A 19,997-nucleotide genomic window follows, 5' to 3' on the forward strand; every position below is an offset into this window, starting at 1 on the left:
CTATCACGTTCATTAGCTTATTACTTTCCCCTGGTATCTATACATTTCTGTTAACCCTGATACAGCAGATTTTTTAGTACCTGACAAAGCTTTACCTAAGATTTCTATACTATGAATTACTAAAGACAAGATTTTGAAATTATAACAGAACTTGAAAAGTAGAATGAGATAAGAATTAAAAGCGAAATTAAATAGTGACCTAAAGGTATAACATCCTGGCCAGGACAGTATTTAATTTTTTTTTTTCCCCCCAATTTGAATATTAGCTTTTGATTAGCTTTGCTGCCACAAAGTACCTGTGCTCTACCCCTTTGGATTTCTTTGCGTATTCCAACAATAAAAATAGTTACTTAGTGTTTCCTTTCCAAAGGAGACATAAATAAGGAATCAGTTTTGTATGAGATAGGGAAAGTGGTATTGCCCTCAGTTTACTTATGAGGACTTCACACTACAGTTGATTTATCCAGTGTGTAGTATAAGGCTACATAGTTAAGAATTAGGCCCGTGGCCTTAGATTCTCAATTGACAAGACAGATGTCTTTGTATGTAAATTAAAATAATTTATTAGTTCTCCACTGTGTTTCTAGATTTCTTTTCTGTTTTGAGGCATAGCAATTTAGTCCTTAGCCATGGTATATCTGCATTAAGTATGGATCCAGAAACGTGAATTTCCAGAGCACCAGGACCAATGAGAAGCAGACTGAATATGACAGTCCGACTCTAACCTAGTGGCAGCAAAAATAGCACATCTCCATTTGACTGTGCATTATGCAAACTCATGATAAACCACCTAATCTGTAAGATTTTTAAAGGCTACTAAGAATGTTTAGTAATCTTCTTCCATTAATCTTTTTGTCACCTACATAGTATATGATGCCATATAATTTGCTTCATATGGATTAAGTTAAACATAGTATCTTAGGCAGATACAGTCTAATAAATGCTTCTCTTAAATGTTTGATTCTTGTACCAGTTTTAGCTTCCTTTCGCTACAGGGATAAAAACACAGAAGAGACAAAACTCTAGCAAAAATAAAATAAAAAAGCTTTTTTATATTAGCAATTAGAATTTTTGTGCCAACAGAAGTTACAGACTAGTATCCATTTTCCAGGCTTTGCTGAACATGACCAGTGTAAAGGAAATTTTAGGTTTGATTCTGGCTTTTGGAAATTATATGAATGGTGGGAATAGGACCCGAGGTCAAGCTGATGGATTTGGTTTGGAAATACTCCCCAAACTAAAGGATGTCAAAAGCAGAGTAAGTACTCATTTTTAATTAAAGATAATTATTCTCAAGCGATCTTTTTCTGTTCCATCACCTGTCAAAAGTTAATCTTTTCTTATTTCTTACCATTCTTGCTTGAAAGAGCAAGGCACTTTGTACCATTTTCTTGCTTTTTTCTCCCAACTTTTCACCTCCTTCTCCTGCACATGCGCATATTTCCATAATCTCCAATTCCTCCTATTCAGTACTATTAGGATAATTATCTTATGTGAGAACTTCTGTGCGTCTCTTTTACTAGTAGGGACTTAATTGCAGTAGGGTAGAGAGAAGTGAGAGAGAACAGAGTGCTGAAGTCTTCTCCAGTAAATGTCCCCATTCTTTTTTCTTGCTCTTAAATTAAGGTAGCTCTATGTGAGTAAAAATGTTTTAAAAATCAGGTTTAAAAACAAAATGTCAGTAAAGGTTCAGTGTAGCATAGACACTAAGAAATTATACGTAAGGGATATAAATGTATAATATACAGGATTTTAATCCTCTTCAAAGAGATGTGTCAGACCCAACAAGATATTGTCAGTCTTTTTTTGAATTGGCAATTAAATGAATGTAGGGCATGAATTCTGAATGGCATGCATAAGAAAATGCTCATAGATGGCAGTAAATTATTTTGTCAAAAATTGAGAACCACTAGCACATTTTTGATTAGTCATGCTAAGATCAAAGTCAGGCTCAAACAAACTCTGGACACCTTTTGAGATGAGGTTACTTTGTTCCTTATTTCAGCAGGGCAGAGGAGGAGGTGCTAGATAATGTAGGCAATGGAAACACTGCTCAAAGTTGTTCTTTGCCAAAGCGTACCTAGACACCACATGGATATATGAAGCAGCAAAGAATAGGAGGTATTTTCTGCTGATGCTGGTACAGATTTGGAGGGTGAGAAAAAAACGTGTTTGTTCATGTTCTTCCTCTTTTTCTGCATGATGTCTTGAACTATAAGAAAGGTAGATTTTAAGCTTTCGTTGCCAGTTATGCTTCATGTACATAGGAATGCGTTTGTGAGACAGGCAATGTCAGGAAAGCAGTATGTCTAGGGAGCTTTTTATTTTACTTGTGAATACCATCATTAACAAAGTATAAAAACACGTTTAATGAATTGTTCAGTGAGCAACTGTATTAATGAAAGTTTTTCCAATGGATTAGAGTCCTTTGTCTCCTAAAGACATTGAGGTGCTGGAGCGTGTCCAAAGAAGAGCAAGGAAGCTGGTGAAGGGTCTAGAGCACAAGTCTTATGAGGAGCGGCTAAGGGAACTGGGATTGTTTAGTCTGGAGAAAAGGATGCTGAGGGGAGACCTTATCTCTCTCTACAACTACCTGAAAGGAGGTTGTAGTGAGGTGGGTGTCAGTCTCTTCTCCCAAGTAACAAGTGATAGGACAAGAGGAAATGGGCTCAAGTTGCACCAGGGCAGATTTAAACTGGATATTAGGAAAAATTCCTTCACTGAACAGGTTGTCAAGCATTGGGACAGGCTGCCCAGGGAAGCGGTTGAGTCACCATCCCTGGAGGTATTTAAAAGACGTGTAGATGTGGTGCTTAGGGACATGGTTTAGTGGTGGACTTGGCAGTGTTAGATTTACAGTTGGACTGGATGATCTTAAAGGTCTTTTCCAACCTAAATGATTGTATGATTCTATGATTCTAATTCTTACTTTCCTCTTCACTGCAATGGTTCAGCTGTTCCCTATGACCTCTTTTCTTCCAGTCCTACTCCATGGACAAGACATAGTACAAGCTGCAGCTAAACTAGAACCAGGCCAAGTTTCCCAGTACTCAGGTGTTTGTTGGTTGGCCAGCTGCCATGAAGAAAAATGTAAAACAACTGAGCTTTGCCTGACTTTTCTCAGTAGAAATACTAATTTTAGTCTCGCTCTTCCATCTAACCATAAACTTGTAAGAATTTAATTATCTCTGGGACTTTCCAATTGGGCTGAATTTAGCCAGCATGTTCCAAAATTATGAGTTATGAAAAGGAGTGACAGATGTACAGTGTAATTGCATAAGATTTGTTCCTTAGCAAAACAAGCTAAAAAATTACAGTATTTACAGTTTCCTGGTAGCCAAAATAAATATATTATTAGTTTAGACTGGTCTCCAGTGCATAAAACCTCAAAGGGGCCAGCTGCTACAGCCAGACATGAAACCTCAGAGATAATTGGTAGACCGTGTTTGCAAGGAAGAAGATTGCAGGGTCTTGTATATTTGAACACTAAGGTATCCTTCTGGTGTCCCGTTATTCCCTTTTTGGGAATTGCCAGCAAGCAATATTACGTCTAGGTAAGCTGAATTCCAGGAGCTAAGGTAAAAAGACAATGTTAAATATCTCTTATTTCACATAAAAGTCATTTGTTGTCACATGAGTCTAGAAAGTTACTTGATACAGAGATTTTTTAAAAAATGTGGCTCACTACTTCAAAATCTCTGTTTTGTCTTCTGCAAATACTCTTTAAACCAAAGTAATAGGTTTGATAGTTTAGCATATAGAAATAGAATAACAGATGTATTTTACTCTAAAAGGGCAATCAAGTTCATGAGTCACCTCAGTTCCTTTTTGTCACATGACCTGCCAGCAATGCCTTCTAAAACTGTTACACAAGCAGAGTGGCTTTGTCTGCATGACAGCAATGACTTGCTTAGTTACGAATTCTGCTAGTGTGTGATATTAATAAAAAATAATGTGCTGCAGGCTCTAATGTAGGTGAGGCAGCTCTGTACAGGAAGTCAGACATTGTTCACATACAAATGTTTGTCCTGACACTTGTCAATACACAACACGAAAACACATCCAAAAAAAATTCAAAGACATTCCAGATATAATTCCCTATATTATGATTCTTTTATGTTGTTGAACAGTACGTATAAGTTGCAGTTTTACACTTTTCCTTTAGTTCATCTGGCCTATGCTGACCCAATGACATGTAACAAAATAAAATGATGTTGTGTACAGTTGTTGTATGCAGGACCGTGGAAATGGTGATTCCACAAAGTGAGTATTAAAATTCATATTTATAAGGCAACAGGGCATGAAATATACTTGTTAGGTACATGCTGTCTGGTTTTATATTTGGAGTAAAATATGAAAAATATCTATGTCTCTTTCAGATCTTCATTATAGATGAATTGAGACTAGAGTAATCAAGAAATTCAATTCACCTTAATATATCTGAGGTGACTGTAATATTTAGTTAATATTATATTCAAGAATAATATTATTAATTAACATTATTATTCAAGTTAATATTATTATTAAGTAATGCCTTGTATTATTAAAAAAAAATAGGGGGACAACTTCTCCCAATGCACGTTTTCTTACCTGTAATTTAGAACCAAAAGAAGCTCTAGGTCCTGTAGTGGTACGATCAAGCCTATGTTATAAAAGATTGATTTTTTGGTCAGTAATGCTAGGGCTGAAGATATTGTGAGTCCTATTTCTCACAGCAATAGAAAATAATAATATATTTATTTTGAAATAAAGTAAATTTTCACTCACTTGAAACAGTGTTAATCACACACATTTTTAATAATATATTTATTTTTTCCTAGGATAGTGGCATTAATCTTGTGGATTATGTCGTCATTTATTACCTACGCCATTGTGATAAGGTAAAAGATTCATTTGCTGTATGAGCCTCTCCAAAAGTGGGTTTCTTTACGAGATTGTTAAAGCGTTTGTATTAGCTTTTTTAAAATCTGAACACAGTAGCTCTAACGGAAAAATAAAATCCATTTCTTTTGCTTTCTTATAATAGTTGTGGACCTCAATAGGTCTGAAATTTGCTATAGGTTTTATGACAAGGCTTTGGAAAATTTAACATTAACTGTTGAACTAACCACTGTCGTCTTACATCCTGGTTACTGTAACGTTGTAAATCTTGTTCTGATGTGGTAATAATGAGAGACAGATGCATGATTTCTCTCTCATGACAGAATGCAAGGACAGGCTGGTATTTTAAGATAGGTGAGTCAGCTGATGGGGATGAAGTTAGAGGTTGAAAATATGGGAAGAGGTGTGGCTGCTGCTTTGAATGAGTTACATTTATGAGGCTTGTTGATAGATATCAGCAGTGCCCAAAGTTTTTGAGTGGAAAATTTGAACTGTTGTCTTTTAAATGAAAATGTCACTATTAATTGATTTTAAGTATGTAATTGCTTATTTTTGAGATTAAGAAGATGCCTTTACCTAATCTTTGAATCTAAGACTAGTGTAATTTTTCATGGCCCTATGTCTGGTTGAATAATTTTTTTTCCTTTGTTTTTTTCCTATTCTTTTTTTTTTTTTTTAAATCTTACATAAGGATGTTGAATTGATGAATTAGTAGTCATGAGTATTTTTTCCAGGAGCAAGACTAAAGTAAGTGAAGACTAAAGTAACTGAAGACATTTCCCTGCCCATGGCAGGGGGGTTGGACTAGATGATCTTTAAAGGTCCCCTTCCAACCCAAACCATTCTATGGTTCTGTGATCTCTAACGCTGGAGGGTCTGTATGTCAGGAGCCTGTGGAACAGCTCCTGCGGCTTAGCTGTAGAGGAGATAAAAAACTAGCAGATATGTAGATCGGTACTTGTTTTCTTTCTTTTTTTTTCTTTTTTTTTTTCTTTTTCTTTTTTTTTTTTTTTGGAGCAGGGAAATAAAGTGTCATTACTTTAACCTAAGTACCACCCGTCTTGTAAAAAGCCTCATAACAGAAACAACTTTGTCTGGCCTGTAATGTTTCTCAGTTCTCAGGGTATTGACATATGTATCCTTTTCTTCTTTTTTAATAATGCTGAAGCTAATGCTTCCTAATTAATTTATTTAAATATTTCATATTTCTGCAAACTTTCTATTATACTGTAATTTTACTTCAGGGAATTTTGTAAAACAAAACAGTTTATCTTCCTTGGGAGGAAATGGACACACTGTAAATGTCATCCATTGTACTTTTTTCCCCCGAATGTTCATATCTTTATAATAATAAAATTATTTTTTCCCTGTTCACAGAACAATTAGTTCTCCAACTTATAAGTATTCCTTTATTATAGACTGAAATCTGTGCACAGGTAGTATTTTAAACTCACTAGTATATGCTTATACACAGCAATGTCATATTAATACCATTGATATACTTTACTTGTTAAATTTCCGTTGGAGATACTGCTTTGAACCTTGTAACGTTTTTTTGTTTTGTCTTGTTTTACTTCTGATTTTTTTTTTTTTTTCTTACTGTGCTAAAAAGAAGGTATATACTTAGGAGTTCCATACAGACATTAACCCATGTGATTTATTTAGCTGCATAAACTTTCAACTGTATTTTTTTATCTGTATAAAATACTTCAGGCAATAGGTAAATATTGTTTTCAATTTATGATTATAAAGTGTGTGTATATTTAATGAATTGGGAGAGAGTGAAACTACAAACTTTCAGCATAAGATCACTTGTTGCATTAAAATAGGCATTCATGTTATCTGTTTTTAAGAAACTTCTAATCCCTTATCTAAACTTTTATTGATATAAAATGAATGGAAATGTTGTGAGCTCAATGTTGTTTCATAGTTTAAATTGAGCACAGTTTGCTTTGCAACATCTAAAAGGAAGTTTCAACACTCAGAATGGTCAGGATTTCATCTTGAACGATATATATGTTGTTTTAGCAAGAATGATTTAAAATACATTATTTTTGCAGTTTTATAATAGTCTTTCATAGATGATGTTTCAAAAAAAGTAATTTATTTCACTGGAAATGCATTCAATTTTCATAGTGGCCTGTTTGTTTGTTTGTTTGTTTAGGAAGCAGGAACAGACAAGAGTATTTTTCCTTTACCAGAACCACAGGATTTTTTCCAGGCCTCCCAAGTTAAGTTTGAAGACCTAATAAAAGACTTAAGGAAACTGAAGAGAGATCTAGAAGGTAACTGGGAACTTTCACATTTGTTCTGCTAACAACAAAGTGCCATTTAAAATGTGATCTTTATGAGGTTTTCTTATTGCTAATTACGTTTATAGTGTTGATTCATTTAGAGTTTTTACACTGTGGCACAAATTACTCACATAAATTAGAAAGAAAAAAAAATTGAAACTCATGACTTAATAAAAATGAAAGTAAAGATACTGAAAAGTAATTTTCCCTTTTACAATCAAAAGGCCCCTAAAGAAATCTTTCTGAAATTTTCTTCAGTTATGGGTGAATTTTCCTCTGGCTTCTCCAGAACTGTGTGTTTAGCTGTAGATATCTGTTAGTTCCATAACATAAATACTTTCTTCAGTACTTGTATAACAACAATTTAACAGCTACAAGAAAGAGTTGACTACTATTAATGTAGAAATAAAACACAGCTTGCCAAGGCACAGCAAAGCGAAATGGAAAGCTCCAGTTCAAAATATTTTCACCCTGGGACATAAAATAAACATTTTAAAATGTTTATTATAAAGAGGGGCTCAGAAACCCAACTCATCTATCAATCAAGGTACTGAGTGGAAATAAAGTAGGAAGGGTTGCTCTCTAAGTGTTCCAAGCAGTTTCATTTTTATTTTGTGCTTCATATGGCTTTCTAAAATAAATCCAGCAAATGATGACTGAATATTTTAAGCCTGTCTTTTTTGTTAAGGAAAAGTTGCTACTTTTACTGAAGCAGTTTTGTGTAGAAAATGGAGTTTAGGGAGAGAATCTGCATAAAAGCCTATAAAAACTTCTCCATTTACATTTACATCTCTGCATCAAAATGGAAGAGTCCTTTTTGAATCAGAATTGAACAAGAAGAGTGTTTTTAATTTTTTTCAATGTAAGGCAATGAAAACTGTTACAAAATAATTTATCCTTACAGTTAGAAATTGCTGGATTAGGTCACTGCCATCTTTAGGATAGTTTCAAAGGTTAACAGTGGTAGGAAAGTATCAGTTGTTGTTTGTTCGACCCGGGCATAAGTGAGTGCTCTATCTCCTCTCATCGCTTGGCCCTGTAAACCCCTTGGCCTGCCCTCTTTTGGGCTAGTTTGTGCAGAAACATGATCTGTGTTTGATCTTGTACTTTTTCAGCATGTAGTCCTGCTGTCATGTATCTTAGTCTTGCAGGATCTGCAGAGGCTGTGACATTCACATCATATTTGTTCTACATTGCAGACACAGACAGCAAATAGGAAAAGCTAAACACTTTGACTAATTCTTAAAATAAAAACTGCAGCTTTCTTGTAATCACTGATTTCTATTTTGTAAAACAAATTTTCATAGGTATTTATGGAAAATCTAGAAAAATTGTTATGTTGAGGTTGTTTTCATAATTCTTCTTTGTAAAGATGTATTTGAAACCCAGCCAAACCAAGTAACATATAAAGTTAATGACAGCAAAGATTTGAAACAAAAAAGGTTGTGGAAATATTTTCGGATGTTGGTATTTTATCACTCAGAAATATGTAGCAGAATTCTAACAAGCATTCCTGTGAGTAGTTTCTCTTATATTTAAACAAAGAAACAAGCACTCATATAAAAATGTTGTATCTCTTTCAAACATTCCCTTTCAAATTTTTTTCTTCAGATAATGCTGTAGTTTATTTTTAAATCAAAATTTTAATTGAAGAGGTTATAATTTTAACACGTACAACAAAGATTTGATGAGTCTCTGTAGTTTATTGTAGCCATTAAAAAGTTGTGGCTGCTGGCAGAATACCAGTGAAAGTCTAAAGCTGAAACAGATGTGAGTAGCAGAAACCAAGTCCAGAGAAGCGTCGGGCCCAGCTATCCAGACAGGCGCAGCCTTTCAGATGTAAATAATTTGAACAATATTAACTGGGGCTGCCTGTGTTATAGGGTACATTGGATTTATTTCACAGTTTGGTTGGCTAAGGTAGTCTTAAGCAGATTACCTTGGAAGTGGGATGAGACAAAGGTAATAAAGGAAAGAGGGGTTTTCTTGTGTGCCATTAGGGAATGAACTAATGTTCCAGTTAGTGACTGATGTTTTTTCTGAGATTTGTACAGAATGATTAAAAAAAAGATAAATATCACCTCTTGTGCCTGAAAAGGCAATTCTGATAGACACTTTTCATAACAGTTGTCATTCGGTATTTAAAAATATTTTTTACTAATTTATCAAGGCATTCATTTATCTTTCTATCATGGATATTAACATAGGAAAGATTGAGTTATCATGAGTGGCGTGTCTTAATGGTGTAAACCTCTGGTTTGAAATACCTAGACACTGTGGAACCGAAAGTTCAAATCTAGATGGAGCGCAAACCCTTTCATCCTTTTCAGATAAACAGATTGAGTTCCATACGATTTGCTATTTTGAAGTCTTTCAGATTAGACTTTAAAGGGACAGACTAACTTCAGTCTAAAGGGACCGGACTAAAGTTTGGCTCAAAAATTCAAACAAATTTTTGGAGAACCTTAATCCAACAGGTTTTTATCACATATTCCAAAACAAACTTTTTAATCATGAGCATTTTTAGGTTAAAAAGAATGATAAACAAAAATATGCATTTAATATAGGCTTTTAAGGGGAAGAAAGTGCAAAAGAATGCAATATTAACTAGTGAGATGAAAATTTTAGAGTGAAATCTGGTTCCACTTTAAAGTCACAGGAAAAAGAAACGTTTTCTGTAAGCTCAGGTTTTCACTCCAGGTCTGTATAGTCAGTGTATTTCCAAGGTTTTCAAATATTACATAGTAGCATAAGCAGATACATTTATTAATTTAACAGGTATTAGCTTTCCAGTTAAACTTTACATTTATGGAAAAAAAAGGTTTTGCTTTGCATCAATACTTCAGGAGTTGTAAAATATCTTATTCCTTGTCTGGGGCAATGATTTCCACTCTTTCCTTTCCCTGTGACCAAACATGATTTCCCTTCTAGTCTGGACAATGCCACTTGATTGGTATTTTTCTGGAATAAGCACAGAATGTTTGAAATGTGTAATCATAAGAAGATTTTTAGAAAGAAAGCCACTTTACCAAAGTATGATAGACTTGTGTAAGTTTTACCGTGAACCTTTTATTCACCTCTTTCCAAAGCTGAACAATCTTAATTATTCAATATTAGTTACACTGTAGATTGTTTCCATCTGTCATACTCATTGCTCTTCTTTGCAATACGGTTCATAAAATTTTAAAATGCTGCTCCATTAGTCAAAAGAAAGCAGTATTAGATTCCTTGTATCATTTACTGTAATATTCATTATAAATTTTTAGTATTCTTGACCTTAATAACTGAAAGAGCAAAGATATTTATTGAATGGTTAAAAGTGGAAACCAATGTGGGTCTACTCTGAATACTTTCAAGAGTCACACCTTTATTTCTCATAATTAATTAAATGTCCTATGAGATTGTAACATTCTGATCCCATTGAAGATCCACATACCTTTTGCTTTCACCTTCTTTCGTGACCACCAGTAGAGATATTAGTTGCCATTTTCTTACTAATATTTTTTCAGTACTGTATATACATTTTAAATTTTTACTAACTTAACTGAGTGTGTGTGAGTATTGATGTAGGTGTTTACACACACACATACATGACTGAAAGGAAATAAATTAATCTAAAATAGAAACAAGACTTCATGGATCAGCTACCTATAATAATTAGTTGGATTTCAGTACTCCAGGAGACGTGGTTTCAAACTGGGGGCCTCTTAACCTAATTGTTGACAGATCTGTATCTTATGCATAAGTATGTTACCCCCAACTTTTCCACATTTAAGTAGTGGAAGTTCATCAAAACTTCAGCTTATGGCAACCCCATCTTGTAAAATTGTATAATCCTTATAAAAAGATTAAGAGGGAAGCAAGTAAAACTATGCATGAGAAGTTGAGAAATGGCAATGTTACATTGGCTGTTTTCACATTGGTTTTTATACAGAAGCATTGCAAGTATCTTAAAATCATAGAGAAATGCAGGTTGGTTGGTTGGAAAGTACCTCTGGAGGTTCTGTGGTCCAAAGGCTTTGAGCAGGACTAACTTCATATTCAGATCAGGTTGTACAGGGCCTTAGCCAGCTCAGTTTTGAATCTAAGGATGGAAATTCCAACACCTCTCTGGGCATCTGTTCCAGTGCTGAATCACTGTCTTGAATATTTTTCCTTATCCCATGTGAGGATTTCCTGTGCTGCAGCTTGTGACTATTGCTCCTTTTTCTTTAGATGTGCATTTCTGAGAAAAGTCCGGCTCCATCTTCTCTATAGCTATTCGTTAGATAGTTGAAGCAAAAAACTAGATCCCCAGTTAGCTTTCTCTTCACCAGGCTGAACATACCTGGCTTCCTCTGCCTCTTCTTCAAGTGCTTCATTTTATTTTCATTCTCAAATGGCATGGCAATATACATATTCTTTTTCAGATATGAATATATATATATATGTATTCATAGGTATATATATTCTTTTTCATAGAAACAGATCCAGTGCACTGGATGTGACTAGCATGGTGTTGCCGTACCGATAGCAGCATCATAGCTAATTAACCCTGTCTCTTAGCATGGCTGACTAGACCAGACTAAACTGTTGCATCTGCATTGCTCTCACTCAGTGCCTCTTCAGGGAGCTCTGTATCACATTATATTGCAAAGTGGATATGTGTTACAAAATTAAGACAAGAATGGAAGAGAATTTAGAAATGAGAAATGGATGGAAATTGAAGAGGGTCACTCATTCTCAATTCTTGCAGCCACTGTTACTCTAAATAGAGACAAGGAGGAAGCTGCAAACAAAAAAAAAATCAGTTCATGCTCATTTAAGAATAAAACTCTCTGATTTTCTAGATTTAAAATGCTGAACAACGTCTGTTTTTATCAAGGATTATAAGGGAATATATTTACCAATAGGAAAATATACAAAAGCAGCAAAGTTTAATCAGTATTATTCACAAGAGGTTAATTTAAAATTCTTAAATGTGTGTGTTCCTATCACAGTCGTCAAACTGAGTTAAAGGTTTTTGCAACAAAATGTCCACTAATTAACTATAAACCATTTTTGTTCTAGAGATTAATTGATGTTTTCAATTAATGAATTGAAACATTTTCAGCTTTTGTTGGATTTCTATATAAGCACAGATGGAGAAATTAATTGAATGTGTTATTATTTATTCAAATGGAATTATATATTTGGTTCATACATAATATGGCCTTAAATAAAGTCTATTTTATGGAATAGACTTTTGGTATAATCATGATACAATAATTATTAATAGGGCAATGATTACAATGTTGAGAAGTTTTGTCTATTGTTTGATTTGCTTTATAGACAGTAAGGTTACTGGAACACATCATGAAAATTCTAAATATTGTATCAGTTTGAGTGTTAACTTTCTGAATTCTTTGAATCAATAGATATTTCTCAGTAAAAGGTGATTGTTCATTACAGGAGGATAGTATTCAAAAAAGTATTAAAGGCCCTTTCCTAAAATATTTTCAACCAATTGAAGCCTTAGTCTAATTTAAATGAAATGTTTTAAGTCACTTTGAAAGACAGATTAGACATCTGAGTCACATACATGCTCTAGAAAAATTTTCCCAGCAGGAGCAGAGAAGTTGTATGATACCAGGAACTAGCCACTTTAATTTTCTTCATGTGAATTATACTTTTAAATTTTGAAATTAACCTTAAAATTTTGGAAGTGCAGATAAATAGAAATTTGAACTGGGTGGTGGAACATGAGAAGCCAAATAGATGTATGTATTATTTCTTTAGACATTAGCATAAATGGAGCATGTTGGTTTGTACCTGGTATCGCTATATTTTTGCACTGTCCAACATTTACATGATATATTTTGCAACATTTGCATGATATATTTTGAGACAATGCAGAATGGTGTAAGGAAAAGAGCAAAGGACAACTTCATACAGGACAAGTTATTTTGTTGTCAAGAGTTGACAAAATGACACTCCTTTCCTTCTCGAGTTTTCTGACCACTTTTTGAATAGTCTCTTGCCTCAGCAGTGAGATATATTTCAGTTTGTTTTGATTTGGCAAAGATACTACGCAGGCATTAAAAACCACATTTTTTATATGTGCATTGAATTCTATTTTACAATAAAACTAACATTTTGACAGTGTTCCATTGGTAATGTTCATATGCGAATACATTAAGTAGAAATTTTCCTAAGTGGATCATTTCTTAAAATTCCATTAGATTTTCTGGTTTGTGATAATAGAGAATAGTATGGAATGGTTTTAATAAGATTCAGAAATATAATAGAGGAGCAAAGCAATGATATTTTAGAAGAGTTTATTCCCTGGAAGCAGATGTCTGCATGTGTGCACAAAGGCGAGGGAGAAAGCTTTCTGTTGGTTAAACAATGGCATGCTGTTAATTTTTTCCTTTATATTTTTTTATTTGGCTGAAGAATCCTTGGAAATTTCTTGTTAAAAATCATTCTGCAAATGTTAAGATTCTAAAACGAATCTTGGAAATACCACAGTTATGATTTTCTGTGCACTTTTCTGTGTGCCCTTTTATGTAAATAAATAAGTAAGTGTGTGTGTGTGCACTAAGCATTAGTTACATAACTATGTAGTATACATCTGGGAGCAGGTAGTGTATATCTGGGAACAGGAGGAATATTGTCCCTATCAAGGTGTATCATGGACAATGAACTATGTAGTTTGGAGAGTGTGTAATACTAGCGTTGGGAGGAACAGTGATTTCATATTTATGGACCTCATCAGCTTTTCCTCTTTGAGGGAGTATGCAGTAAAAGAAAAGGCAGATTTCTGCTAGAATTGAGGCGGGCGCTTACGTATTTACTGCCAATGATCAAAGATTGAAAGTACATTAATTCAGACAGTGGGATACAAATTAGTAGTAGTGAGGCTAATTAGCACTTTGAGAAGTGTTCCTGCTAATATTGTAGGTAGTTTATGAATTTACATGATTTTAAACCTAAGCAGGACGCTCTAGCTGAACCAAAGCCATAAACTTGGTAGAAGAATTAATTAGGTGGAACTTTATGATCTGTCTTGCACAGAAAATCAGAAATCCAGCAGTACAGAGGGAAACAGGAGATCACTCCTCCGGCCTCTACAATTTCAGCCCATAAACATACTGTTTCAGCCAGTGCCCAGCAATTCTCTTCTATCTGATCCCTTTTTCAGTATGCTAAGTAATAATGTGTTTGTGTGTTTGAAAGGTCTTTTTTTCCCTAGCACTGTAAAAATCTTAGCTTATCTGATTAAAAATATTATTATTGCTTCTTAAAAATTTTGTCTTCCTGTAAATTAGCCAGACAAGACTCTTCAATTTCAAAATATTCATTTTTTGTACTGTTAGACAGAAGGGAAATATTCCAATTTCTCCGCGAGTTCTGCTAGTGCACATTTCTACACTCCTGACAGATCTTAATGATGTGCGGAGGTCTGTATGTTTGGATCTTGACACTAAACCAAAACTTTCTACTAATAATGTGTGCTGAAATGACTTAAGGAATCTTAGAAAGACTTGACTGGAAAATTATGAGGGTTTAGACATTTTATTCATTTATATGTGCTGTTCAGTCCCTTGCAGTATACTTCTCTACTGAAGGGCGTGCTGAATGTAAACTACCATTTCAGAGAGAATACATTAACTAGAGTCTCAGATATGTTGCTATGGTGTGAAAAATATTTAGTTTTACTAGCAACCTTTGTTCATTTTGTTAAATTATTCTTAGGAAACAGTCTTAACAGAAAGGTTTTAAAATGATTTATATAAAATGTTGATATCCTATGACAAAACAAGGAGCAAAAAAAATTTTTCTTTTAGGTTAGTTGAAACTAATATAGGCCTGGCAGTTCCTCTGCATGCCGTCACATACTGTAAAAGTTCAAAATGTTGTTAAACTTAAAAGAAACAAACAAAAACCCCTCACAAATCTTAAATCTGAAATACAAAGCCAGAATATCCGATCAAACTTGTGAGAATTGTCAAGATTCTGTCTGACTCTTGGCTTCCCTTAAAACTCCATTAGAACAGGTGAACTTTACAGGGTGTTTTGCATGCCACTAATTCACTTATTTCACTTTCCGCAGCTTAGGACTGATCACTGAAATGTTTTTCTGTCTCATTTATGTGTGAGAGCTTGAGCATCTAAACAGATACTTGTTTCTATGTGTCACGAGGAAAATGTATTTCAAACAGACAAAGATCGGACTGTTTAAAGTTTTACTTATTAGCTTCTATCCTCTGAAATGGCTTTTTAAGAAAACTGAATTATTAATGAGTGAAGAAAATAATTATACATAGAAGCACATTTCTTCTAAATTAGCTGAAAATAACTTCACAGAACAGTAACGATGAAGCAATTAATAGGTTAGAATGGTGTATTTAGGTTTATGTGTGCTAACACTTTTTTGCATTAAGTTGTTGACCTTTATTTAAGATAATAAAAACAAAGCTTGAGAATGGAGTACCACCACAATTTGATCCTCTTCTACAGTTTTCTCAGATCCTTTTGTCTCAGAAAACCTCACACCCCACTTCATGACATTTCCCTCTCTATTTGGTTCACAGGCTTCTGTATTAGTCAACCCAGCTCTGGCTAGGGTTTTAGTGCTTGAACTTCTATGTATTGCTATCATTGAGATGTGTACTGATTATCAATGTGTGTCCAAACATGCAAATAAAATACTGTCTCTGAAACTTTTCTGGGTCAGTAGCATCATAACCACTTGCAGTTAGAAGTTGTCAAAATTCTTATACTGTACTCCAAAGGAATCAAGATAAATCTCTTCCTTTCTTCTCCATGTTTATTTAAAATTCTATCTGAAAAGAAACATTTACTTGCAAGGTTACAGATAAGCAGAAGAGCTGTAGATGGCACAGATATAACGGATTGTAATAAAGCTAACATTCTTATGTGCTTACCTGCAGTAAACATGTATCTAAGTTCCAAGTAATAACAAGAGAATATAACCAAATCCTGCAACAGTGTCCAATGGGTAAACATGCATCTCCTGTAACTTTTTAACTTGGAAAGTTGTTTGAAAGTAAGAAAATGTAATAAAGCAAAACCAAACAAACTCAATCATGAGGAAGTTACATAGCACCTGCTGAATAATTTAAATTTATGCATTTTATCTGAAGTTTATTAGATTCTTATTTGGATATACAGGCCCAAGTAGTGTAACAGGCTTCTGGACTGTAAAAAATCATGGATCCTCTCAGACAGAAATTTGGGGTTATTTAGTGCTACATTGAATTCGTTTGCGGTACGGTTTCAAATCCCCTTTGAAACAGAAAAGGTAAGGGTTCTAAAAAAGAATTATCAAATAGTAACCCTCCTGTCAAAGATAAGCCTGCATTATAACAAGAAAATAAAATAGCAAGCTTGGCAGTATAACCTGCCAGGCTCTGAACAGACAAGGGGGGGTTGTGGTTAGCAACTTTCACAGTGGCATAACTCATGGGGTATAGTGTCAGTGACAGATTTATAGGAATTCATGGTGTTGATACTTGGTTTCACTGTCAGGATGATTCCTGTAAATGCTACTGGTGGGTTCTGGTGAGTAAATAGTTAGTAATTTACTGTTGTCAACATTAAACTATTTCTGGTTTTGCGTTTACTTTAAAAATGGTGCTTAAAAAATTCCAAATCCTGTCTGATTGACACTGAAATGCCCTTTACATGAATGTTTGTTTATGGGCAGTGATTCTTTTGACGGATTTACAAGTGTCTGTGGAGTTTTAAAAGACTATTGCTCAATAGGCATTAAGTGAGAGACATTCTGTTTTGTAAATATTTTCACTTATATTGGGGATTTTTAAAGAACTTTTTGAGCCAAGTACTGCATTAAATCTGAAGACAGTGGCAAACTGATAATCAGCGGTTTCCAGCTTTGTTTTAATGTTTTGCTAATGGTTTCCATTTCTGTGGCCAAGATTTGCAGTGGGTGAAGCATGATGTACATCCAACAATTTGTAAGGGCTTTCAAATACTATTGCACACTCATATTTTCTTTTTTTGCAATAGCTCATTTAGAAATAAACAATTTTCAAAGTAGCATATTACATTTAATTTCACTAACATACAATGCATACCAAGAAAATGAACCAAAAGTTTATTACAGTAATGGAGAATTTGCATCTGTTTGAACTCAGTACTGCTGAAACAGGTTATTTATTTTCTCAAATGATTATTTTGGAATGAGATGTTGAGAGAAGTGTGTGTGGTGTGCTAGCTGTCAGATTCCTCAGAATTCCTTCAGATTCCTCAGAATTTCAGAAAGAATTTTTTTCAGAAAGAAGCTTTTCAGAATTTATTTCAAAGAAGGAACGCATAATAGGATTCTTTACCTCAGAATCATTCTAATAAAAACCTTGCTAAAATAATTTTCTTTTAAAAAGGAAAGGGTTTCCATTGTAGTGAATATGAGAACAAAATACAAAAAATTCATGTCATGTTCCCTCACACATGTTGTAGCATTTTTAGCAAAACAAATCAGAGCAACTGATGGAACAGGACTTTTCAGTTTAAATTTTTTTAATAATGTTTGGCATGACTTGGTAATTTTATTATTATTTTTTAAAACAATATATTTCAAGTAAATTTTTGAGTAAACAAACAAAAAAAAAGAACTTCTATAACAGGAAATTCAATGAGTGTTAGTTACCAGAAACCTTTTTATTATGTTGTGTAGAACTGAGGCAGGTCATAGAGTTGTGTGGTAGCCTTTAACCAATATTACAAATCTAGGTTGACAAAGACCAGCTGACTTTAATATGTAGAATGAGAACTGCCATTTTAATCAAAACTTTTGGTTTAGCCCTGTCATGACAATCTTTTTCCTCTTCCAAGTGTGTCTTTATTTGTATCAGATTTGTGATTCCTTTGAACACACTTCCACCATTCTTTGCCATATCTATCCCCAGGCAAATTTGATGATGTTCCAAAGTTCTTCAGCCTAAAAGATACATTTGGTTGGTGGTCCTAGCCATCATTTTCTTATAGGTATTGGACAAGGAATCATTATTCTGCATAGTACATTTCATTATTGAAGGGAAGACTGAGACTGGAGAGATTTCAGCAGGAATACAAAATTTTTGAGACTGCAGTTCAAGCTGAAGTTCATGACTGCCTTCAGCCAATGACTCCATACCTGTGTGATGTGTCTTATTTTTAACATTAGCAAGTAAATAAAGTTAAATTTTATTCAAATATTTCAGTGCAGTTTACTTTAAATGGAATTAGTTAACCTTCAGTTGCCCAGATACTTTTTTGTTTGTTTGTTTGTAGACCAAAAGTATAGGTTATTGAGTGAAGTAGAACCTAAATTCAGAGTCAGTTAAAGGAGGATTAAGCAGTATAAGGCAAATACATTGCTTTTGTGATTAACAGATTTTCACTTCACCCTTGTGCTTGATTCCTTTAGCTCAAAGCTGAAACTTTCTGAGAGCCCTTCAGTCTATTTTGGCAGTTATCTGAAAGAACTTCAGGAAGTAAACGGATAGATTTTAGTTTTAGATAGACATCATCTAGATGAATATCATCAGCAGAGAGACTCATCCAAAGGTCTCTTTTTAAGGCTTTCCAATAACGTAAATTCTTAGAGTCTGCCAACATTTACTTGACTTCTTTTGTCTCTTTCAGTTTCATTGTTTCAAGATGACTTAAGCAATGCAAACTGGTATCTCATCTCATTTAATCTCATCTCAAACTTTTAAAGTTTTAATCAGCACCCCTGATTCACTTATTCTATGTCATCTGTCTCATTTGCTCTTCTCTTCTGTGCCTTTCTTCTTACTCTTCCTCTCCCCTCATTCCAAATGTTGATCTTCTTGTTAAGGATGTTAGGATTCTTCTTAAGAATTCACTACCCAAATCAGCTTTTTCTCTATGCGCTGGTACTTCTTCTTGTCCATATTTTCCTGTAGCTTTTATCATCTGATTAAGGTCAATCTTAGTCATCTTTATTAAAAAAAAAAATTATTGAAGGGGTTTTATATGTGCTTTCTTTTTAACTTAGAAACAATTCATCCTATTCTTGGTCATTTAAATATTTACATGGGACATATCTGAGTAACCTTTCTAAATCTTGTGTTATTAAAGCTTGTAGGAAGCATCTAGGAAGCTTTCAATACTCCAGACAATGCATTAGCAACACCATATGTTTGGGAAAACACCTTTCTAGAGTATGTTAGAGTATGTTTAGATACTACTGTAGCTACAAGCTTATTATTATAATACATAGTCATAGAAATCTACTTCTGTGTAGATTTATACAAAATTATTTATATAAATTTATTATAAAATAATTATTGGCTTGCAATCATTGCAACCTTACATGATTGTAATAATCATGTGCATTCTATAGTCACTGTGTACTAAATGCCCAAACATAATAAGTGTACTAATACTTTTAGACTTTTGTCATTTTATATTTATCTAAAATAATTTTGAAATATTGCCTTATATAATTTTCTCTAGATTTGTTTAAACACAAAGAAAAAACACAAACCTGTAGCTGCTACTTTGTTCAAACTTCCAGTCAGAAACTTAACAATACTGTCTCAGTTATTTTGCTAGATTTTTTTCCCTATACAATTCTGATGTGTCCGTCTTCTTCCAAAGTGTTACAATTTGCTTGAATAGCTGTAGAAATCTCCTTCTCGTTCTACAAACATAAATGTTAAGTATACATAAATTTCATTCAGTGTACAATAAGTCATAGAAAGTTCAAATTTTTAATAGAGGCATGTATCATAAGAAAATAATCTTTAAAAATCATATAAATTTCCCTGATTTCTGATCTGTTTTGCTTAATTTAATTTATGAAAGACA

At 33.8% G+C, this 19,997-nt stretch overlaps 1 protein-coding gene across 1 annotated transcript in view; it reads left to right on the forward strand.

Annotated features, from left to right (window-relative positions):
* Positions 1–19,997, forward strand: part of FMN1 (formin 1) — a 189,729-nt gene that overhangs the window by 125,397 nt on the left and 44,335 nt on the right. Inside the window, exons 11-13 of the mRNA XM_050898323.1 lie at positions 1,112–1,258; positions 4,821–4,880; positions 7,046–7,166. Coding sequence (XP_050754280.1) covers positions 1,112–1,258; positions 4,821–4,880; positions 7,046–7,166 — 328 coding nt within the window. The remainder of the gene's footprint in view (positions 1–1,111; positions 1,259–4,820; positions 4,881–7,045; positions 7,167–19,997) is intronic.

The sequence above is a fragment of the Gymnogyps californianus genome, chromosome 5 (genome assembly GCF_018139145.2).
Source record: "Gymnogyps californianus isolate 813 chromosome 5, ASM1813914v2, whole genome shotgun sequence".
Classification (NCBI taxonomy): Eukaryota; Metazoa; Chordata; class Aves; order Accipitriformes; family Cathartidae; genus Gymnogyps; species Gymnogyps californianus.